The sequence below is a fragment of the Tripterygium wilfordii genome, chromosome 17, assembly GCF_013401445.1.
Source record: "Tripterygium wilfordii isolate XIE 37 chromosome 17, ASM1340144v1, whole genome shotgun sequence".
In the NCBI taxonomy this organism is placed as follows: Eukaryota; Viridiplantae; Streptophyta; class Magnoliopsida; order Celastrales; family Celastraceae; genus Tripterygium; species Tripterygium wilfordii.
In genome coordinates this window covers 4,256,887-4,276,733 of record NC_052248.1, presented here as the reverse complement: position 1 = coordinate 4,276,733, position 19,847 = coordinate 4,256,887, and the positions used below count along the sequence as shown (strand labels likewise).

Sequence of the window (19,847 nt, the reverse complement as noted above, 5' to 3'; positions counted from 1 at the left end):
TCAGTCCTATGGCAAGTCATTAACTTAGCCAACCCTGCGAAGTGTTGTCAGTTTCCCATGATCCCATCCCAACCCTAAAAAAACGAGAGAGAAAAAAAAACCACTATGAACAATAACACTGCACACAGCTACATATTGCTAGCTTACTGGTATAAACATGAGTATTGTCCTTTTATCTGTAGTATAAAATAGAATATCCTTCCATACAACCAGAAAACTGTATCATTGGGATGTGATTTCTAATGTCCAAAACAACTGCACGGGAAAGAGAGAATAATATTATTGACAATCTCCTCCTCTTTTTTTTTTTTTTCCTTCTCCATCTGTTCTTCACTTCCTACAAAAGTAGCTATAAACATGCTAAGCTAATTAAAAGAAGAGTGATATAGGATTTCATTGCTGTTGTAGCCACTCCTGAATGGCAGAACGAAGGGCGCGGTTTGGGACAAGATTGTGGTGTGCAAGCATAAGGTTTGTCATAGGCGAAGTATCATGTCCGCTCTCCAACCATCCTTTAAAAGCCTCTGCCTCATAAGTAAAGCCATCAGCTGCAACATGTGGATCAAGCATAACTTCCTGGAAAACGACAAAAGTAAATCTTAGTTGCAAGAAACTAATATCTCATCATGACGGGATTTAGATAAAATGATCTCCAGATGAAAGTTAAATTTCAAAGGTGTTCATGGTCATCAAAAAATGACAAATCATGGGAAACAACCGTCTGCTAAAAATACTATAACCGTCCAATGCACAAAAGATGTAGTCAGCCTGAACTAGCTTAGGACTAAGGCTTATCAAGCTGAGTTGAGTAGATTTTAATCGGCAGAGTCAAAAAGATTTGAAGGGATAACTAGGTTTGGACAGTATCGACATTTTCCTAAGAGTAAATTGGGGTAGCTTTCAAATCAATATAAATGCAAGAACAGTTTCAAGATGGAAATAAGATTATAATCACAATGTATAAGTATAACAGTATAAATCACCATTAAGACCGACATACAATGAGATATAAATAGCAAGGGGAAAGCAAGGGAAGAACTTTACTTGGAAAATGGGGCAAATAAAGTATGATGGAGGCTGGCAATGCTCTTGAGTACCCAGTTGTAACAAAGATGTTCCCCCACTCGAAGCCCTCATTGGCTCAAGTACTCTCCAAACATCTGAAGCAAGGTCTGGCCGGCACCTTCGATTCATCTCACAACACCTCATTGCCAAGCGAGCCAACTGCTCAGCTTTTACAAAGGGCCAGTCTCCCGCTAAAGGATCCAAAAGCGATTTTAAATTTCCTGCGTCCAATGCATATTGCACTTCTTTTGTTATCCCCAAAGCAGGTCTTCCAGTCAGCAACCGTAACAAGATAATTCCAAATGCGTAGACATCTGATTTTGGTGTAAGCTCTCCTGAAGCAAGAAACTCAGGATCCATGTATACAAAAGTGCCCTTAGGGTTCGTTCTGCAAAACTCTGTTATCTCATTGCTCAAACTTGCATCATGAGAAAGTAAACGACAAATACCAAAATCACTGAGTTTGCTCATAAAGTTTGCGTCAAGCAGAATGTTGGCAGGCTTTAGATCCCCATGGATTATGCTATGAGGTTTACTAGAGTGAAGAAAAATAAGGACACTGCAAAGCTCAGCAGCTATGGATATTCGAGTTTGCCATGACAAGGGAGGAGAATTGTCCCTGCAACTCAGTCGATCTTCAAGGCTACCATTAGGAAGATACTCATAGATGAGAGTCCAAGCTTCAGGACATGCTCCAATGAGAGTGACAAGGTTTGGATGCCTCATCTTACTCAGAACATCAACCTGTTATCAAACTAAAAGAAGTCATACATGGCCATTATTGCAATCATATGAAAGGTCACGTATTCAGATTTGGAACAAAGCCTTGTCCCTATTTAAAGGGATAACATGCCAAGCTAATCATTGGTCTTATTATTCAGGAAAGTTAAGGAAGTTAATATAAGCAAAGTAAAATACTATTTGAAAAAAGAAGATTAATGCCGTTACCGCATGCCCAGAACCTATTTCATTTAATAACAAATTAACAATAGTAAAAACAGTTTTGATTTGCTTAGGGAAAAAAACATTTTTGATTTTTACAATTCTGCTTCGATGGTAACTAATGCCATCGTATGCTTTGTGAATGTATACATGGTTCAAATGATTCTGAGAAGGATATATCACAATTACCTCCTGCTGAAACTCTGATGGGCCTTGCATGCTATGAGAGTGAAGGATCTTTATAGCAACCTGGGTGTGACGAAGGAGACCTTTATAAATGCTTCCATATCCACCTTCACCAATCTTAAGGGATGGATCGAAGTGTTGAGTTGCTTCCTCAATCTCCAAGAAAGAGAACTCGGAGAAGAACTGAGGCGTATTAATGCCCGAGGGCTCCGCTCGAATTTTCCGCAGCTCCTCAGCCTCTTTAAGTGCAGTGTCCCGCTCTTTCTGCAACTCTTCTCGTTCCTGCTTGAAGTTTTGCAAGAGTTCCACAGCAGAGAAAATTTTCTGCTCTAATTCCTTCACAATATGATCAGACTCTGAAATTTGGTTCTCCAACAATGATTTCTGATTGAGGGAAAGATCAAGTTCTTCCATAACTTTATCCCGGTCAACCTTCATTCTTTCAAGTTTTTCCTTTTCTTTTGCCAGCGCTTCCTCAATTTCTTTTCTTTGTTTTGACTCCTCACCATACAAGCTTTCCGATGCTTTAGCCTGTATATTTGTGTGCACATTATGCAAGTGGTATGTTATTATTATGATTTTATGATCATATATAATACCATCTTAATGCAAGTGAAGGTCTACATCCTCCATCACATTTATGTTAACGCATTTTAAATGAGCCATCAAATATGCGGCAAGACATGTTCAGCAAAGTGAGACATTTTCTCCAAGACCAAAGGACAATTACAAATTATAAGAAGTCACAGCACTGTGCCGTAGTTCTTCTTGGACTTAACAGAGTCGCTGGTTGCCAGGAAAATTGTAATTTTTCACACCTGTTGCCAATTCTAGCTTTGATAAATTAAATTACTTGCTTCCTATACTCCTTAGGACTTGAACCAGGGAAAGGTTTGAGTCATCTCATGTTAATAATAACAACAACAACATCAACAACAATAACAAGAAGAAGAAGAAGAAGAAACACATGGTTTATCAAAAAAACTCTTTCATGTCATAATTTAGCAATTATAAAAGAGCGTCTCAATTTCAAAGCCAAGACAAAAGGAAACAAGAAATGGTGGTTCAATATTTATGATTTACCCTGCGTATGGCATCAATGGCTCCTTTTTCAGCTTTTGCTCGCCTCATTGCTTCTTCAAATGCTTCCCTCCTTGACTTATGAGCCTCTGTCCTTGCATGTTCCAGTTGATTGTACAGACTGTCATCGATGCTCCCATCCTGCCAGATTCCATCAATCGTTAGAAAACCTTTTTGTTGGTCTAAAATGAAATGTTAGGAATGCTGTATATTATCAGTTGATGGTTGCCAAAGAGAATGGTAACTCGGGTCCTAAATGTTTCGATCCCAAACTGAATGCTTTTGCAAGACAGGTGAGCTCCATAACATAAATATGTATTCCCAAAATTTTTAGGCCTGCACATACCAGTACACTAGGGGGCGATGAAAGACAAAGTTCCTCTTTGGACTGAGGCGGAGGCCTTATGCCTATTGCTGACCCATTCTCAATCTCCTCAGTTGTCACAAGTGAAAGGATGTCCGTATTAACCAGTCCACTTGAAGAATATGGCAAGCAAAGCAAAACTTCAGAAGAGCTCCTAGATGCCACATCTGATTCGTCAGAACTCCCTTCTGTATCCAGCCTGTTATGTGGAGTTGAAGGCTGTGCAATATCATCTGAAGTATAAAGAGCATTCCCTCTCTCTGTCTGTCTAGAAAAATTCAGAGATCTACCTCTGCGGAATAAATCTTGAGATGGATTGGCAAAATTAACATGATGATTCCTTCCTATAACAGTAGATTGTGATCTCAAGTAATCCGACTGTCCAGTTACGGTGTTTGCACTTGCTTGCAGTGACGAAGATGCAACTTCTGGACTGGTTCCATTGGAAATACCTTCCCTATTTTGACACATTACTTGCATTAGTGGTCATTGCAGTCTTAATGGACTTACCAAATTAAAATCACAGTAACATTTCCAATCTTCTTAGCAGTTGCAAGGGTCTAAAGTTTCAAATAAATCACTGGTTAAGCTTCTTTTGGTAAAAAATAAATAAATTAAATACCTTCAAAATTTTCTATCCGCAACCATGTCCTTAGTAGGAAAGAAATGAAGAATGTACAGCAAATATGCATTAATCAATAAATATATTTCAATAACCCGATAAGCATTAAACATCAGAAGAATGCATGGCAAACGCATCAAGTACCTTGTGTATATAAGATGACCCTTGCAAATAAACCATATGTGACAAGCAGTAGGAGCTTCTAGTCGCACAGAGATGGCTTTCTTGGACTTGATATCCATCATTCTCCTACAATATGAGAGCAGATAGGATAAGGATGTGATATCTGTTCTACATATACAAAGGAATCATGTATATGCTCTCTCTAAAAGTCACATGTGAAACAAAGAACTAAATATGGCGATGAAGATGATGAGTGAACTGTAAGCGGTTTCTACCTTGAGTATTGCTTATCTGCTGCTGCTCCCATAACAAGCTTCCTGATTCCATGCTGAGAGATGAGTTCTAATATTCCTTTCTTGATACAGTCCCTTTCAATGTATACTTTCTCAGCTCGAATCTATAATGAAAAAATCATGCATGGAAAAATAATTGGTTCAGCAAATAAGGCAGTTTAGATATCCATTTATAAATATGTAGTCAAGATCCTTATGTTGGTGTAAGCTATCTCAGCCTAAATTTTCTAGTCTATACAGTAAAACAATTGAAACAACCATCACATAATTAGCTTGACAATATCAATCTATAGTTCTCACAATTCTATTGTGCTCTGAAGATAGGGTTTTAAACAAAAGCAGAAAAGTTAGATTGAAATTAGAATAGATCATGCAAAGAAATAATATGAGAGAGAAGAGAACTACCCCCATTCGTCGACAAATGAGAAGATATTCATCTAGAACTTCATGCATCACTTTCCTTTCGATTTCCCGGCATTCCTTGACCTTTTGTTCTTTGAGAGAGCTCACTGGAAATTTCGTACCCACTGTAAGCCAAAAGTTATGAGATTGTGAAAGATGTTTCAATAAGTAGATAACAATAATCATGCAACAAATATGTGCACTAACAATCCACTGGATCCCATCATTTCTTCGAAGCTAAAACCAATGCAACAAAGAGTGACACTAGCAATCCCCCGTATCCATCTTTTCTTCTACAGCTCAAACTTGGTTTTAGAATTTACACAGATGTGATGCTTAGAAAACTTACTCAATGGAATCATCTGTGCAGGCTGGTGGACATGTACGACGCAAATCCTCTTGCCTCCAGAATTCTGCAGTGCCCATAAAAGAATTGATTTACACTCCCTCACAATTTTGCCCACAGCAACATATATCTTATCTTCAATGATCCTCGCCACCGGTTCCTCCACAATATCTCCCCTCGTCGCCATGATTCCTGGAACCCCAACTTCACGAAAGCTAATCGGATTCACATGTTGTGTAATTGCCGGCGCATGACCCACCACAGCCATGGCCAGAGCAAATTCGAGTCCTCTCCCAGAAAAACAATCAAGCACACGGCAACCGAATTCAACTCACTGGCTAAGTAATTCCGAAATCAAAGAAGATATTTCCTCCCCATAAAGTCGCTGTTGGATGAAATCGGAAACCCTTTAGTGTTTTTCTCGAGAGGAAAACTTAGGAAAGCAAGATCGGTAACTTCAACGGGCAGAAACCAATCAGATATTTTCCATTTCTTAATTATTTTGTCGGATTCTTTGTGCAGGCAGTCAGCACGCAGTTGTGAATGGGAGTGAAAAGGAAATGGCCAGTCGTAAGCGCAAACGGCAGACTATAAAAAACGAATACATTTAACTTTTTATAAGAAATTTAAACCTCCTGCCTGAGAATTTACAAATATTAATAGAGGAATTACAAAATCAAACAAAAAAAACCTGGATTACCTCCGAACAATATCGTCATGTACGCACCCGGGTTAAACCCGGACAGACTACAACTACAATTAATTATTGTTTTTATTATCCCATATTTTTTTAAAAAATATTAGTAATTTTAATTTTCAAATTGAGACACCATTAAAATAAATTACCTGTTTCTGTTTGTTTTTTTTTCAAGGTTGGAGATCGGTTTAACCTTTAGATGCTCATATACCAAACTTGCCTAGCTCTTAATTAGTCTTTCCAGAAGGCAGAAAGAGAGGAAGAGAGTTAATAATACATGTTTATTTTTATAATTATTTGATGGTATTAATATTTTAACAGGAAAGAGACAGGTTTTAACAGGAAATTATTATTTGGAATTCTCCTTGTCTTGATGATTTGCATTATTATTTTTACTTTTTGATATTTAGATAATAGTCTGATTTATAACTACTTTTAGAACCTAAAAAATGTTTGTGTTTTTATGCTGTAAAAAGCCTAAGGTTATAGATAGTTATGAAAATATGGTTGAGTTTTTTTCCTGTTAGTTCTTTCTTAGCAAATTACAAAAAAAAAAAAAAGGAGTTGGATGTATGTTTTTAACAACTAATGAAGATATATTTGTCAATTCCTCATTTAAAACACAACTCACACTTAAATTTAAATATCTCGTGTTACATATCCCACATCATTTGAATAACTCAAAAAAATATGGATTTATGAGAAAACTCATGTCTCTATCCATTATTGAGGCTTTTTCTTCAGCCTAAGTATTATTATTATGTAAAAACGATCCAAGAAGAATATAGTCGTACATGTTAAATGTATCCACGGAAAATGGGGCTAGGGCTAGGATTTCCAACATTTGACCAAGGAGAATTGATTTCTAAACAACTCACACTTCCTTCATACTTCCTATTGTATATTTGTATTTGTAGGTAGGAACTTCATTTCTATTTAATGCTGGTCAGTGAGACTTTGTTATGGTCAAGATTCTCAAAACAGTGTTGAGAGTAACAAAGGATTCACAATCTTCTGGTCCAAGTAAAGCCCATGTTACGATTAGCTGGGGAACTAGTACAGGTATATATGCATGCCTTGCATTAAAATTCTTTGGACTTTCAATTTGGAGATTTTCTCTGAATCCAAACACAACAAACAAAAACTCCTTTCTTTTTCTTTTCTTTGCTTCCTAACTATGGGACAATAATAATCAACTCTTCAATCTTCAGTCTTCAGTCTTCATCGATGGGATTGCGTATGAAGATCTTTCACTGATTTACAAGTCTTTAGTGGTATCTTCATTGGGTTGCCAAATGCCAATGTTTGATTCTCCCTCTGTGTGTCTTGATTTTCTGCTTTGCATATATTTGGCTGCTTTTGCTATTAATATTATTTGTAAAATAAAATAAATTTTATTTAGATATACCAAACTTTCTTTTCTTAAATACATGAGAAGGGAATGGCGGAGGCTCGAACTTGAAACCTCTATGAGATACCACATATATGAGTGTCATCTAAGTTATTCGTGATTCTCTATTTTTTTAATTGCTAGACTAAGTTTTTACCCTTCTTTTAGAAACTATATACGGAATAGACTTACAATTTTATTTTTTTTAAGGGAAGATCAAAAGATATGATTGCATTAGTAAGAAGTCAATAGAGAGTACCACATTCAGTGGTAATTTTCTCTACCCAATGTGTAGACGAAACTATCAAGACAAAACTCATCAACAAAACGAAACAAACTAAAACTTACCGATACCAACGAACACCGGAGTTACTCCACCGGGTAGAATACCCGACTCTGAAAAAAAATACAAAATGAATAGAGGACTCTTGTCTTCACACTGAAATAGGATTGAAGACAACAAACTTGTATCTGTATAACCTGATCTATCAGTTTGAAATAACATTCAAGACAGATATGTTAGATCTGTTAAACACGTGTGGATGTCAAGTCAAATTGTCAACAATTGATCAGGACAAATTTTGGAATCTGGCATCCTATTCAGAATATACCAAGTCATAATTAATAGAGTTTTTGAAAGATGAGACTAAGAAAATCCATTCAATTTGTGAGAACAATACCTGAAACTACGTAGTCAAAATGTATTCTTCTCATATCATTGTAGTTAAAAAAAAACACGTTAATACATGTAATGTGATTGAATATTTGTTAAGTTACTATTCAATATCTATGTTTAAAATTCTTGATATTAAATTGGGGGTTTGGAGATATAAGTACCTTTACTCACGTCGGGAGCGCTACGTATCCCTAACAAATTCAATCATAGTATGTAATTAGATAACGTAATAACGAAATTCAATGTAATTAGACAACGTAATATTGTTATGGCCGGTTATGGGTGAAAATGTTAGGGATATAAGTCATTTTCGTACTCACATATAATACTTTAAAAATCATTTTTTGACTGGTTCCCGACTCACCAGTCCAAAATCGGCAGGTTCTCCGGTCCATTAAAAATAGGAATTTTAAGTTTTTAATTTTTTAAAGAAGTTTCTTAACAAATAACTTAAAGAGTTAAAGATCCATATAAAAAAAAATCATTGAACATGATTAAAATACAACAAATAATAAGCATTAAATTATTAAATAAAGCACAAAATAAAAAATAAACACTTTAGCTTGATTTTTGTTTTAAAAACTAGTTAGCCGGTTTGTAATCGATTTTGACTGGTTAAACTGATTTTTCATCTATTAGTCGAACCGAATTGATGTCCGACTCCCAGTTCAACAAGTCGAACCGGCCGATGCGATCCAATTTTTAAAACATTGTCCTCATCCTATTAGAGTGATAAGTTATAAAATATCAAAAATTTACCCCCTCCTAACATTGTTCAATAGGTTCACTAGAATTATGCATTTTTAATAATAGACATGGAAGCATGCAACTTTGAGCATTTTATCCAATAATACTTATTTCAAACGGTGATCATAATCAACCCGTGCATTGATTCGCAACGAAGAATTTTAAAAATTGAACGATTTTTTAAAATAATTAATTTTCTTTATAAAAAATAAATATAATATAATATGAAATTTGATACATATTAATGATATAGTTGTACACAACAAATTTCTCAGTGTAAATTAAATACACTTAGAAGTTGGTATAAAGTACAAATATTTAAATTAAAGTGGACTTGATATCTTCTTTTGACGTATTCCACACGAATACGGAATCCTCTGATTTTTAATTGAGTGCTTCAAACAAATTCTACGAATTTGTAATAAAATCCAGTTGGATTTGAGTGTTGGACTTGAATTTGAGATTTGATTGTTGGACTTGAATTTGAGACTTGATTTGCTGGACTTGAATTTGAGATTTGACTTGGATTTGAAACTTTAAGGGAATTCTAAGAATTCCAGATTTAAAGAACTTGAACTTTTACTTCCGCTTCCGGGACTTGACTTGGACTTGAGATTTGAATGAATTCTAAGAATTCCGGGTTTAGAGAACTTGAACTTGAAGAAAATTTGGGAGAGTCTTGAGATAATTTATCTCTCATCCTTCCTCTCTCCTTTTTTTTTCCCTCTCAAATGAGCTTGGTATTTATAGGCAAAGGGAGAAGTGGAATTTACTTGATATACCCTTGGCCTTAACCCTTGACATTAAGGATATTGTAGAGAAATCACTTAATCAAAGATTATCTCTTTGATTTCATTTTTATTTTATTTGAATTTGATTTTATTTAAATTTATCTTAGATTTTATCCATTTAACTAATTTAATTTGATTTTGGGCTACATAAATTATTTTAATTTAGAACTCATTTAAAGCCCATTATTTTATTTAATTGGGTTACAAAATTTTTTATGTCTACAAATGCCCCCTCAAGACTTAAGTTATCAAAGACTAGATAATTTAAGTCTTGAATTATCTAATAAAATTTGTTTTATATAATCACAATTTGACTTTGTCACGACCCAAATAAGGGCACATGACCGGCGCATGACCCCAATGGACCTAGAAGCCCACTGAGATCAAGCAAGCCTCAAAACAGACAATCCAAACATGCATAAGGAGTACGAAACTAAAATTTACATAACGCGGAAGCCATAGCCAGAGTACAGTCAAGGCTTACAGCAATACATACCCAAAACATCCTATCTGTACTTAACGGAGCATCTAAGATTCATAAATTTATACAAAATAGTAAAATACAAAATGTCATAGTGACTACCCGCACAACAGGTGACGGGCTCTCCAGAATCGGATAGAACTCTAATTAGCTGAAGGTGGTCCTGGACCTGCCGAAATTACTTTATCTGAAACAAAAGTATCAACAAGGAAGCGTGAGTCACAAGACTCAGTGAATGAATAGAAACTTAAACGATACAAAGGGGACAAGCCGGGTAGTCAAGAGTCAAAGAACTGAACAAGAAACATATTGGAAAGGAGTACCATCATACAGAATCAATCAAAATATCAGACAGCACATGAAGTGCCGAAATCAGACAGCACATGAATTGCTGAAATCAGACAGCACACCCAGTGCCGATAACCAAACATATCCAAACTTGGTGCACCAAGGCTAACGTATCCTGCCGTTAGCGTACAGTATTCTGACAGATAGTAACTCCCAATGAACAAATAACCATCAGTCAACCAATCGTCAAACTAAATCAGAATAGGATACGATCACAAGTCTGAATCAGAACATTCCATCTCGATAAGAAATCCGATCAACACATATTTCAGAATCAGAGTAATCAATGTCATATCGAAAGGTCACATGTAGTTAATTTTACGCTTGTCCCAATGGTAAGAAAATCATGGGTCACACAAGAAGTCTAACAAACAGTGACGGAACGGTTATATACGGAGATTGACAAACAGGAACACTAACACACAAAATTTGAAGAAAAGGACGGATCATATGTGTGTGCGAGCTCAGTGTATCAGATAAGTTTTCTATCTACTCACCGGAAATATGCTACTAGCCAAATCCTGAGACAATGCCCACCGCCTGACCATATAATAAAACGATATAGTATTTAACAACTCAATGCCAACAGTATATAGAACTTCAGTAAGTTCTTATCTCACTTACAAGCACAAACGTTATCTTAATTGAAATAGAGATTCAATTCCACTTACCCTTGAAAATCTAGTTCTTGACTGCACGACTTACACTTCAAGTCCAATTTCCTACAAAGTTCCCATCATACCACATCAATTCACAAGCATGTAGCACTTTCCATCTTTGTACAGGTCAAAACAAATTCAAAGTTTAATTGATCCCAGAACTTACCCGAACCAAGCAGCACATGAAATCCAACTTTAGCTTTGACCGTCCAAGTTTCCTTGTACAAGTACAATTTAATGTAGACAATCTCTCCCAAACCTTCAATCTAAATTTCTTTCGCGAACCGAACTTAAGCTTTGTAGATCCACTTTCTAAGCCTTCCCAAACAATCTTCTTTCTTCATTACATTGGCAGCCATGAGAGAATCTATGCGATTTACACTCCACCACTCTCCTCGTTTCACGTCTTCCCTTTAGGTTCTTCTCTTCCCTCTGTTTAGTTCTCTGCCTTATCACTTGTCTTTCTAGATTCTTCTTGTAACTTTCCGTAAAGCCAAAGCTTGCTAAGAGGCTAGCTGAAATTGACTTGGGCTAAGCCCATTTTCTACATCTTGAAGCTTATATGTTTAGGACAACTTAGTATGGGCCAAGCTACATCCCGTATTGGTCTCAATGAAAGACTTTGGTCCAAAGGACTTACATGAGTTTTATATTTCCTCTACAAATATACGTAAATATATATATATATATATTTTGTTTTTAAAAAAAAAACACCGGATATTACAGACTTGTATTTGGTAACTTGTAACTAATCCGACTTGATATAGGAGATTTAGTCTTATATAAAGCCAACCATGCCATAGAGTTTGTATACTCCACACCAAGCATAAAAGGTGAGATGGCTTTCTTCACTTTTTTTTTTTTTTTTTTTTTTTTTACACAACACCGTTGTTTCCTTGTTGCATCCCATATATATATATATGTTTTGCTTTAAAAACAGCCAAATTTGACTTTCATGGCTGCACCATAACTATACATATACATATACATATATACACATATGTATATATGTATTCTTTCTTCGGCGGCTGAAATTTTTTTTCTTCCTTCGGCAGCTGATTTTTATTTTTTTTAAAATTTAGATATGTCCTCCCGCAAACCTTGTTCAACCCCGAAGATGGATTCTGAGAGTAGCTTAAACTCTAATCCACAATGGATTATAGAATCAAGTAATCCCAAATTTAAAGGGAAAACAATTCGTTTTCCGATGGCTTTTGTTGGACTTCACTCCTCTACAGGCATGCAGGGTCATCTTAAATTTCACGTCAATAGTGCAAGACTGACCGTTTTGCTATCCCCGGCGTCAATCGATTTCAAGGTTTGGATATGTCTTTAATTAGCAGATCCAAGGAATTGGCATCCACGGATGCCCGTCGTCCTGGCCTACCTTACTTGTGTATTGCACCACATCATAATGAGGATGACTTCATCCCACAGCCTTTGATTGCCGAGAATATTGGGAACAAATTTATTAGATGGGGGGCATCTTTGAACCCCAGAGGAGAGATTTCATTCTTAATGGATTTTGAGAGTGATACAAACGGGTTGCTGGACTCCTTAAGGATAGAGGCTTGGAGGATTTATCATTAGCAGTCGAAGCAGCAACGATGGAATATCATCGTCCCCCTTCAGCATATCGGGCTTTATGTGAGGTATGGTGCCCTGAAACCAATACCTTTGTAACGAGGCATGGAGAAATTGACATTTCTCTTTGGGAGAACTTATTTATGCTCGTATGCTTATTGTTTCAGACTTTACCGAGGAACGTCGCAAGATAGGAGCAAAACAAAAGGAAGTTAGACTTGAGATTTCTCGTCTAGAGAAGAGAGATAATGTTTTATCTTCCAAACTTGACTCCACTTATGAGAAAATGAATCAATTGAAGGAATCACATTCAAAGCTAAAGAAGCTCCATGTTAAGGATGCCACTACAACTGAGTCGATTGCTAGACGGAAGGCAACTTTGGAAGATGGATTCCGTGGGCTAGCGAATTGGATCAAGAAGAATTAGACTTCTTTATCTATTTATTCCTGTTCTTTGTCATTCTTTGTCATTTCAATCAACCTTTTTTTTTTGTAATGAACATTCATATCAATGAATTCATTTGCTTCTTTTTTTTTGAATGCTATAACTTGGCACACCATCAAGTATGCACATATAAGCATTAAACAAAGGTATTCTCATTAAAGAAAGGAACCTTAAATCATAACATGAATGTATATTTACATGCTTCGATTTTGTCCTTTCGAAATGATAATACAAAGAAATTTTTTTTTTCATTGAATTTGACTGAACTTGAAAATAAAAGACAAAGTCTACTATTTTTATTTGGATTTGACTGAACATGGAAATAAAAAGACAAAGTCTTTTTTTTATTTGGATTTAACTGAACTTGGAAATAAAAGACAAAGTCTTTTTTTATTTGGATTTGACTGAATTTGGAAATAAAAGACAAAATCTTTTTTCTATTTAGATTGAACTGAACTTGGAAATAAAAAACAAGGTTTTTTTTTTTTTGATTTGACTGAATTTGGAAATAAAAGACAAAGTCTTTTTTCTATTTAGATTGAACTGAACTTGGAAATAAAAAACAAGGTCTTTTTTTTTATTATTTGATTTGACTGAATTTGAAAATAAAAGATAAAGTCTTTTTTTTTTTGAATTTTTGATTTGACTGAATATGAAAATAAAAGACAATTTTTTTTTTTTTGAATTTGACTGAACTTGGAAATTTCCAAGTTGCCTATGTACTCCTTTTGAGGAGATCAAGTCAAATGTAGTTCCATGGTAAGATTTTTTTTTTAACTCTTATTTTTGCCTAGACCGTCCTTTCGGGTTTTCAATCTAGCGAGTTTTTTTTTTCTTTTTTTTTTAAAATACCATTCATAGTTTATACTCATATGGGCAAGGAGTATTACAATTTACTTCTAAGCGTAAAAACGCTTCAAGAATTTTCCATTGATAGGTCCGATCCGTAGACCGTCCTTGTCGATTATTTTATAAGCATCATTTGTGTAGACTTCCGTGACTACATATGGTCCATCCCATTTGGGTAGGAAGTTGCCCCCAGTCCGTCGAGTGATCACAATTGGCCTTCTTATAGCTAAGCCCAAGTCTCCTATTTGAAATGATCGAGGACGTACTTTTTTATTGAAAGCTCTAGACATACGAGCTTGATAACATTCTAGTCGCTTTTGAGTTTCCAATCTTCTTTCGTCTAAGGATTCAAGTTCTTCCAACCTTAATTGAGCATTTTGCTCTGTTGTAAGGCCTTCTTGGATAGCAATCCTGAGAGATAGAATTTGACATTCCAATGGTACTACTGCTTCAACGCCATAAACCAAAGAATATGGTGTGGCTTGTGTTGGTGTTCGATAAGTTATTCGGTAGGCCCACAAAGCTTCTCCTACCCTTTCATGCCAATCCCTCTTTGACTTGGAGACAACTTTCTTTAGCAAAGTGCAGAAAGTTTTGTTAAAGGCTTCTGCAAGTCCATTTGTTGTTGCGTTGTACATGGAGGAATTGTGTTGGACAAAATGAAACTTTTGACAAAGTTATTTCCATTAGATTGTTATAGAATGGTTTCCCATTATCAGTAATGATATATCGAGGAACTCCATATCTATAAATGATTTGACCTTGGATGAAATTGACAACGGTCTCTTTTTTAACTTCTTTTAATGGAAGTGTTTCCGCCCATCTTGAGAAATAATCTGTAGCTGCCAAGATATACAAATGGCCAGCAGACAATTTTGGAGTTATGGGTCCTACAACATCCAAACCCCAGGCATCAAAATGCCATGAAGCAACAGTCGGATGTAAGGGTTCCGGTGGTTGGTGTATAAAGTTCGCATGAACTTGACAAGCTTCACATCTTTTAGCATATTTCATGGAATCTTTCACCATGGTTGACCAATAATATCCCATCCTTTTTATCCGAAAGTGAAGTTTTGGTCCGGCCTGATGAGCATCACATATCCCGGAATGGGCTTCTTCCAATACTTGATTCGCTTCTTCTTTGCTTAGACATCAAAGAAATATACCATCAAAAGAACGCTGATAAAGCATATCTTTGTAGTAGATGAATCTAGAGGCACGTCGCCGAATTTCCATTTTATGGTGATGATTATTTGGTAACTTTCCATATTTAAGAAAGTCAATGATTGGTTGCCTCCAATCCTCATTTTCAGTTGTATCAACTAAGATACTATTAACTTCTGTTTCATCTTCAAGTGTCCATGATGGAATTACCCATTTTTGAGAAATGGACATAATCGCGATATCTTTATCAGAGTTAGCCAATACAATAGCTAAGTTAGCCAATGCATCTGCTTGTCGATTTTCATTCCTTGGGACATGAATAATATTAACCATGTCAAATTTTTCCAAGAGCTTTACCGCATGCTTTTGGTAAGGAATTAAATTGATCTTCCGGACTTCATATTTTGATAAAAGTTGATTAATAACCAACTTAGAATCTCCAAAAACTTCAAGGTGTCCGAGTTGCATCTCTAAAGCCATTTCCAAGCCAATTATCAAAGCTTGGTATTTCGCCACATTGTTGGAACACATCTCCATCAATGTGAAGGAGTAAGGCATGACTTCATTTTGAGGGGTGGGTAGGAACTTGCCCCCCTTCTTCAAAGGTAGATGGTGTCAATATGGGTTCTTCATCAATATGGGTCCTTTTCAATCACTTTGTCAATTGTGACGTGGTTGACAGAAACAATCACTTTGTTTTTACCTTTATCTTTAGCTGGAGTATTACGTCTACGACATCTTTGTCTCTTTCGTTTCTTCGGATCCTCTTTCTGGACTTTTGGCCCAAGCCTAGAAAATACAGAGACTTTTTGTACAGACTCCATTTGGTTTGATGTTGATGGATTATCACCCATCCGTTCAAATACTGAAATTCGAGTATTTTGCTCTTGTATTTGGCTTGGAGCAAGGGGCTTTACGGGCTCATCATCATTATACTAAAGAATTTGTATCATGATTGGATTGGCCGATGCTTTCTTTGCTCTAATTCGGATAGGGTGCGAGTCACGAGACTCATGTCCTAATCCGTGTTTTGGTTGTGGAATAGATATTCCTTGTTTATTTATCACTGGAGCTTTTCCACTAGACAGAATGGAATCAAGGTCGCCAAGTTTACGTGGCTTCCCTTTTCCGTATCCAACGTTCTCCATGAGCTTCTTTACACGTGAATCAAACCATCCATTTGAGTGGTTTCCCAAAGCTTTAGGAAGCTCAGCTTCCTCGACATTTTCTTGTGTAGAATTTAAGTCCACAACTTTCCCAATAGAAGGGATCGGAAAGATTAGGTCTTTCTTGAGAATGTCAATATCACTCTTCGACAACTCAATTTTTGATGATTCCTTTACAAAGGTTCTTGATAAGATGTCCTCAATTGAGTCATCTTTTACGTCATTTTTTGATTCCGGAATCAACACTGGAAGGGCTTCTTGGGGTATATCTTCCTTTTGGTAAAATTTTGCATCCGCAAAATGAGATTCTTCACTTGCGAATGGCTTTGATTCGGCTACAATGCATTTTCCCTCGCCATCTCGACTGTACTTGAAGCATTGGTGCCAAGTTGAAGGAATTACTCCATTCTCATGTAACCAGACATGTCCCAAAAGTAGTTCATAGGATGTTTTAGAGTCGATTACATGAAATAAAGCTGATGATATCAAATCATTCATCTCAATCTTTAACCGGACTGTGCCAATGGCACGTTGTCCTTTTTGATTGAAACCTTGGATTGTGAGTTTGCTTTTAGAAAGCTCATTCACTGAGATTCCAATCTTTCTCATTGTATGAATCGGCATAATATTTACAGCAGATCCACAGTCAATGAGGATTCAAGATATTTTGTGTTCTCGAATAATTCCACTAACATAAAGTGACATGTTATGAAGTCTCGTCCCAAGCTATAAGTCATCGTCTGTAAAGGTAATTGTTGCCACACAATCACCGGGACTAACTTTTCTTTTTGGGAAAATATTTTCCCTTTGTATTCTTCCAGATTGAGTAGTGTTTGAACTAGCGCCAAACGAGTATCTATTGGGAGTTCAAGGACTTCCGAGATGTTCATGTTAGAGGGAATTTCTTGGAGTGAAGTAACAACTCCTTTCTTCTCAATGCTTGAGGCTTCCATCTTAGAATCATCTCTTTCTTCATGTGACTCTTTAGAGTCTATTGCACTGATCACATATGATGTCATATGTTCATCTAGAAAGTAATCTTTCGGAAAGTATTCCTTAAGAGTTACTTCCTTTCGGGGAGTTGAATGAGTGCTTTCATTCTCAACATCAACATGTGTCTTTCTTCTATTTCTTCTTAATCGATTCTTAGGCCGAGATTTTTTATTTTCTCTCCTTCCGAACTCTTTATTCAGAATAGGTATTGGACTTGCAAGAGACTGGATTGGTGATAGGTATTGTCTTTTACTTTTCACCTCTATCCAACCTTCATCTTCACTTTCAGAAGATGAATCATACATTTCTGGTGACGAATCCCACACATCCAGATCATCCGTCATGATTTCATATAACGTTGGCCTATTTGGAGCTTGTGGCCTCGGCATTCCGGGATATGCATAGACAGTGGTGGCTTCTCCATCTACAATGAACTGGACTCTTACAGCTCCTTCAGGAAGCTCAGCAGTCAGTTCTGTATTTGATGATTCCTTGTTAGTTAGGGACAAAGGCATCGTTTGAGATTCCATTGATATTGGAATGGGATCAAATGACCCAAAAGCCACCATTCCGCAATTAACTTCAACATTATCAGTAAGATCGAGATCGATCTTGTTTTCCCTATTCAACCGCATGATCATGTCTTTCAAGACAAAACATTTCTCAATCGGATGACTAATGATCCGATGATACTTGCAGTACTTAGGATTATCAGTTTGGCCAATTTCCTCTGGCCGCTTCGAAGTAGGAAGCTTTATGAGCTTTTGTTCAAGCAATTGGTCTAGAATTCCAAACACTTCGGAATCCGCAAATGAGTATTCCTTCTCTTGCATTTGTTTCAAGGTTGGTCGCTCCTTGATTTGAGTTTGATCCTTACGAGTCTTGGACTCGAATTTAGATTTAGATTTCTGTGTAGAAATCTTAACTGGGTCAGTAGTAACAGTCATGGATTCTTTAGTCCGTGAAGGCTTTGAATCCTTTTTCACTTCTTTCTTTAATTCTCAAGGGTCACTTGGCAAATGGCTTCCATGCCTTGCTATTTGGATTTCCAAGTCATGAGCTCAGGTTGCAAGTTCCTCGTAGGAATGAGGCATATTAGCTTGAAGATTGTATAGTCACCCCCAATGCATTCCTTGAACACACATATCGATGGAGGAACTTTCGCTTATACTTTCCTTGCAATTTAGGACAAGGTTCCTCCAACGTTCAATATACTCGACCACAACTTCTTCTTTATTCTGCCTCATTCTTGCTAGTTCTGGGAGGCTAACTGTCCTTCGGGTGCTATAAAAGCGAGTTAGAAACTCGCGCTCAAGTTGATCATAACCTTCAATGAAGCCAGCTGGAAGGTCAGTATACCATTCAAATGCAGCTCGTTTTAGGGAACGCACGAATTGTTTCACCATGGAATCACCAAATGTACCCGTATTATTACAGGTTTCGATGAAATGAGCAACATGTTGCTTTGGGTTGCCCTTCCCATCAAATTGTTGGAACTTCGGGGGTTGATAACCCCGTGGCATGCGGATTTCATCAATCCGACGACTATATGGGTTTGCGTACACTAGAGCTGATTGTGGGGCTCCACCATACTGAGCTCGGATGGTGTTTACAATCATGTTTTGGAGTTGATTAACAGAGAGTGAAGCAACAGATAAGTTGGTCGAATCGCGGAGAGCATTTTGTGCTGTCAAGCGATCTTGCTCTTCTTGCTTTTGTTGAGCTTTAAGAGAATTTGAACTTTCTGGAGCTTTACCTTCTCGTGAAACAAAGGTTTCACGGCTTGGTTCCGTGATTGGTCCTAGGGAATCCAATCGGTTTATGAGTGCAGCAATTTATTTGTCCTTCTCTTCTAAGGACTTTGTCAATTGATCAATGGTGACATTTATTTGTTTCACCTGATCTTCGAAACTTGTTGCCTCGGTCATCATAACCGGTACAGGAATATTTGATTCCGACGTTGGGATGTAATTATCCCACTTCTGTGATGTGGATTCCTCATATGAGGGGTTGGAATATACATATTCCATTCCTTTTGACTTGGGAGATTTGGATTCGGATTCAGCCTCCGAATGAGAGGTGTAATCACCCCACTTCCGTGATGCCAACTTCACGGAATGAGATTTAGACTCGGATTCATCATCCGAGGAGCTGGAATATACATATTCCGCCTCTTTTGTTTTAACTTTGATTTGAAGGGATTTGAACTCAGATTCATCACCCGTGAAGCTGGAATGTACATATTCCGCCTCTTTTGACATATGGGATTTGGATTTGGATTTAGATTTACTTACATGAGACTTCCTTTGACCGTTTTTTGAGAATTTCCTAAGAGGAGAAAACAATTGTGATTCTCCGGCTTTAACTCGCGTACGAGTTGCGTGAGAGACGTCATCAGTGACATCAATCTCTTTTGAAGGAATCATGGATTCCA

At 36.7% G+C, this 19,847-nt stretch overlaps 1 protein-coding gene and 1 long non-coding RNA gene across 2 annotated transcripts; both read right to left on the bottom strand.

Annotated features, from left to right (window-relative positions):
- Positions 1 to 133: 133 nt before the first annotated feature.
- On the bottom strand, positions 134 to 5,991 carry LOC119982511 (U-box domain-containing protein 33). The gene is made up of 9 exons (XM_038825942.1): positions 5,427 to 5,991; positions 5,081 to 5,202; positions 4,658 to 4,779; positions 4,404 to 4,508; positions 3,620 to 4,094; positions 3,277 to 3,414; positions 2,197 to 2,724; positions 1,045 to 1,809; positions 134 to 576 (listed from the first exon to the last, which is right to left on the bottom strand). Exons 1-9 carry the CDS (start codon positions 5,689 to 5,691, stop codon positions 394 to 396), a joined length of 2,703 nt encoding a protein of 900 aa, XP_038681870.1. The 5' UTR covers positions 5,692 to 5,991; the 3' UTR covers positions 134 to 393.
- Positions 5,992 to 10,143: 4,152 nt separating this feature from the next.
- LOC119982820 lies at positions 10,144 to 11,687 on the bottom strand. Its single transcript, XR_005464506.1, has 4 exons — positions 11,379 to 11,687; positions 11,225 to 11,275; positions 11,051 to 11,093; positions 10,144 to 10,392 (listed from the first exon to the last, which is right to left on the bottom strand). It is a non-coding gene; the product is annotated as an uncharacterized LOC119982820 (long non-coding RNA).
- Between the last annotated feature and the right edge of the window lie 8,160 nt (positions 11,688 to 19,847).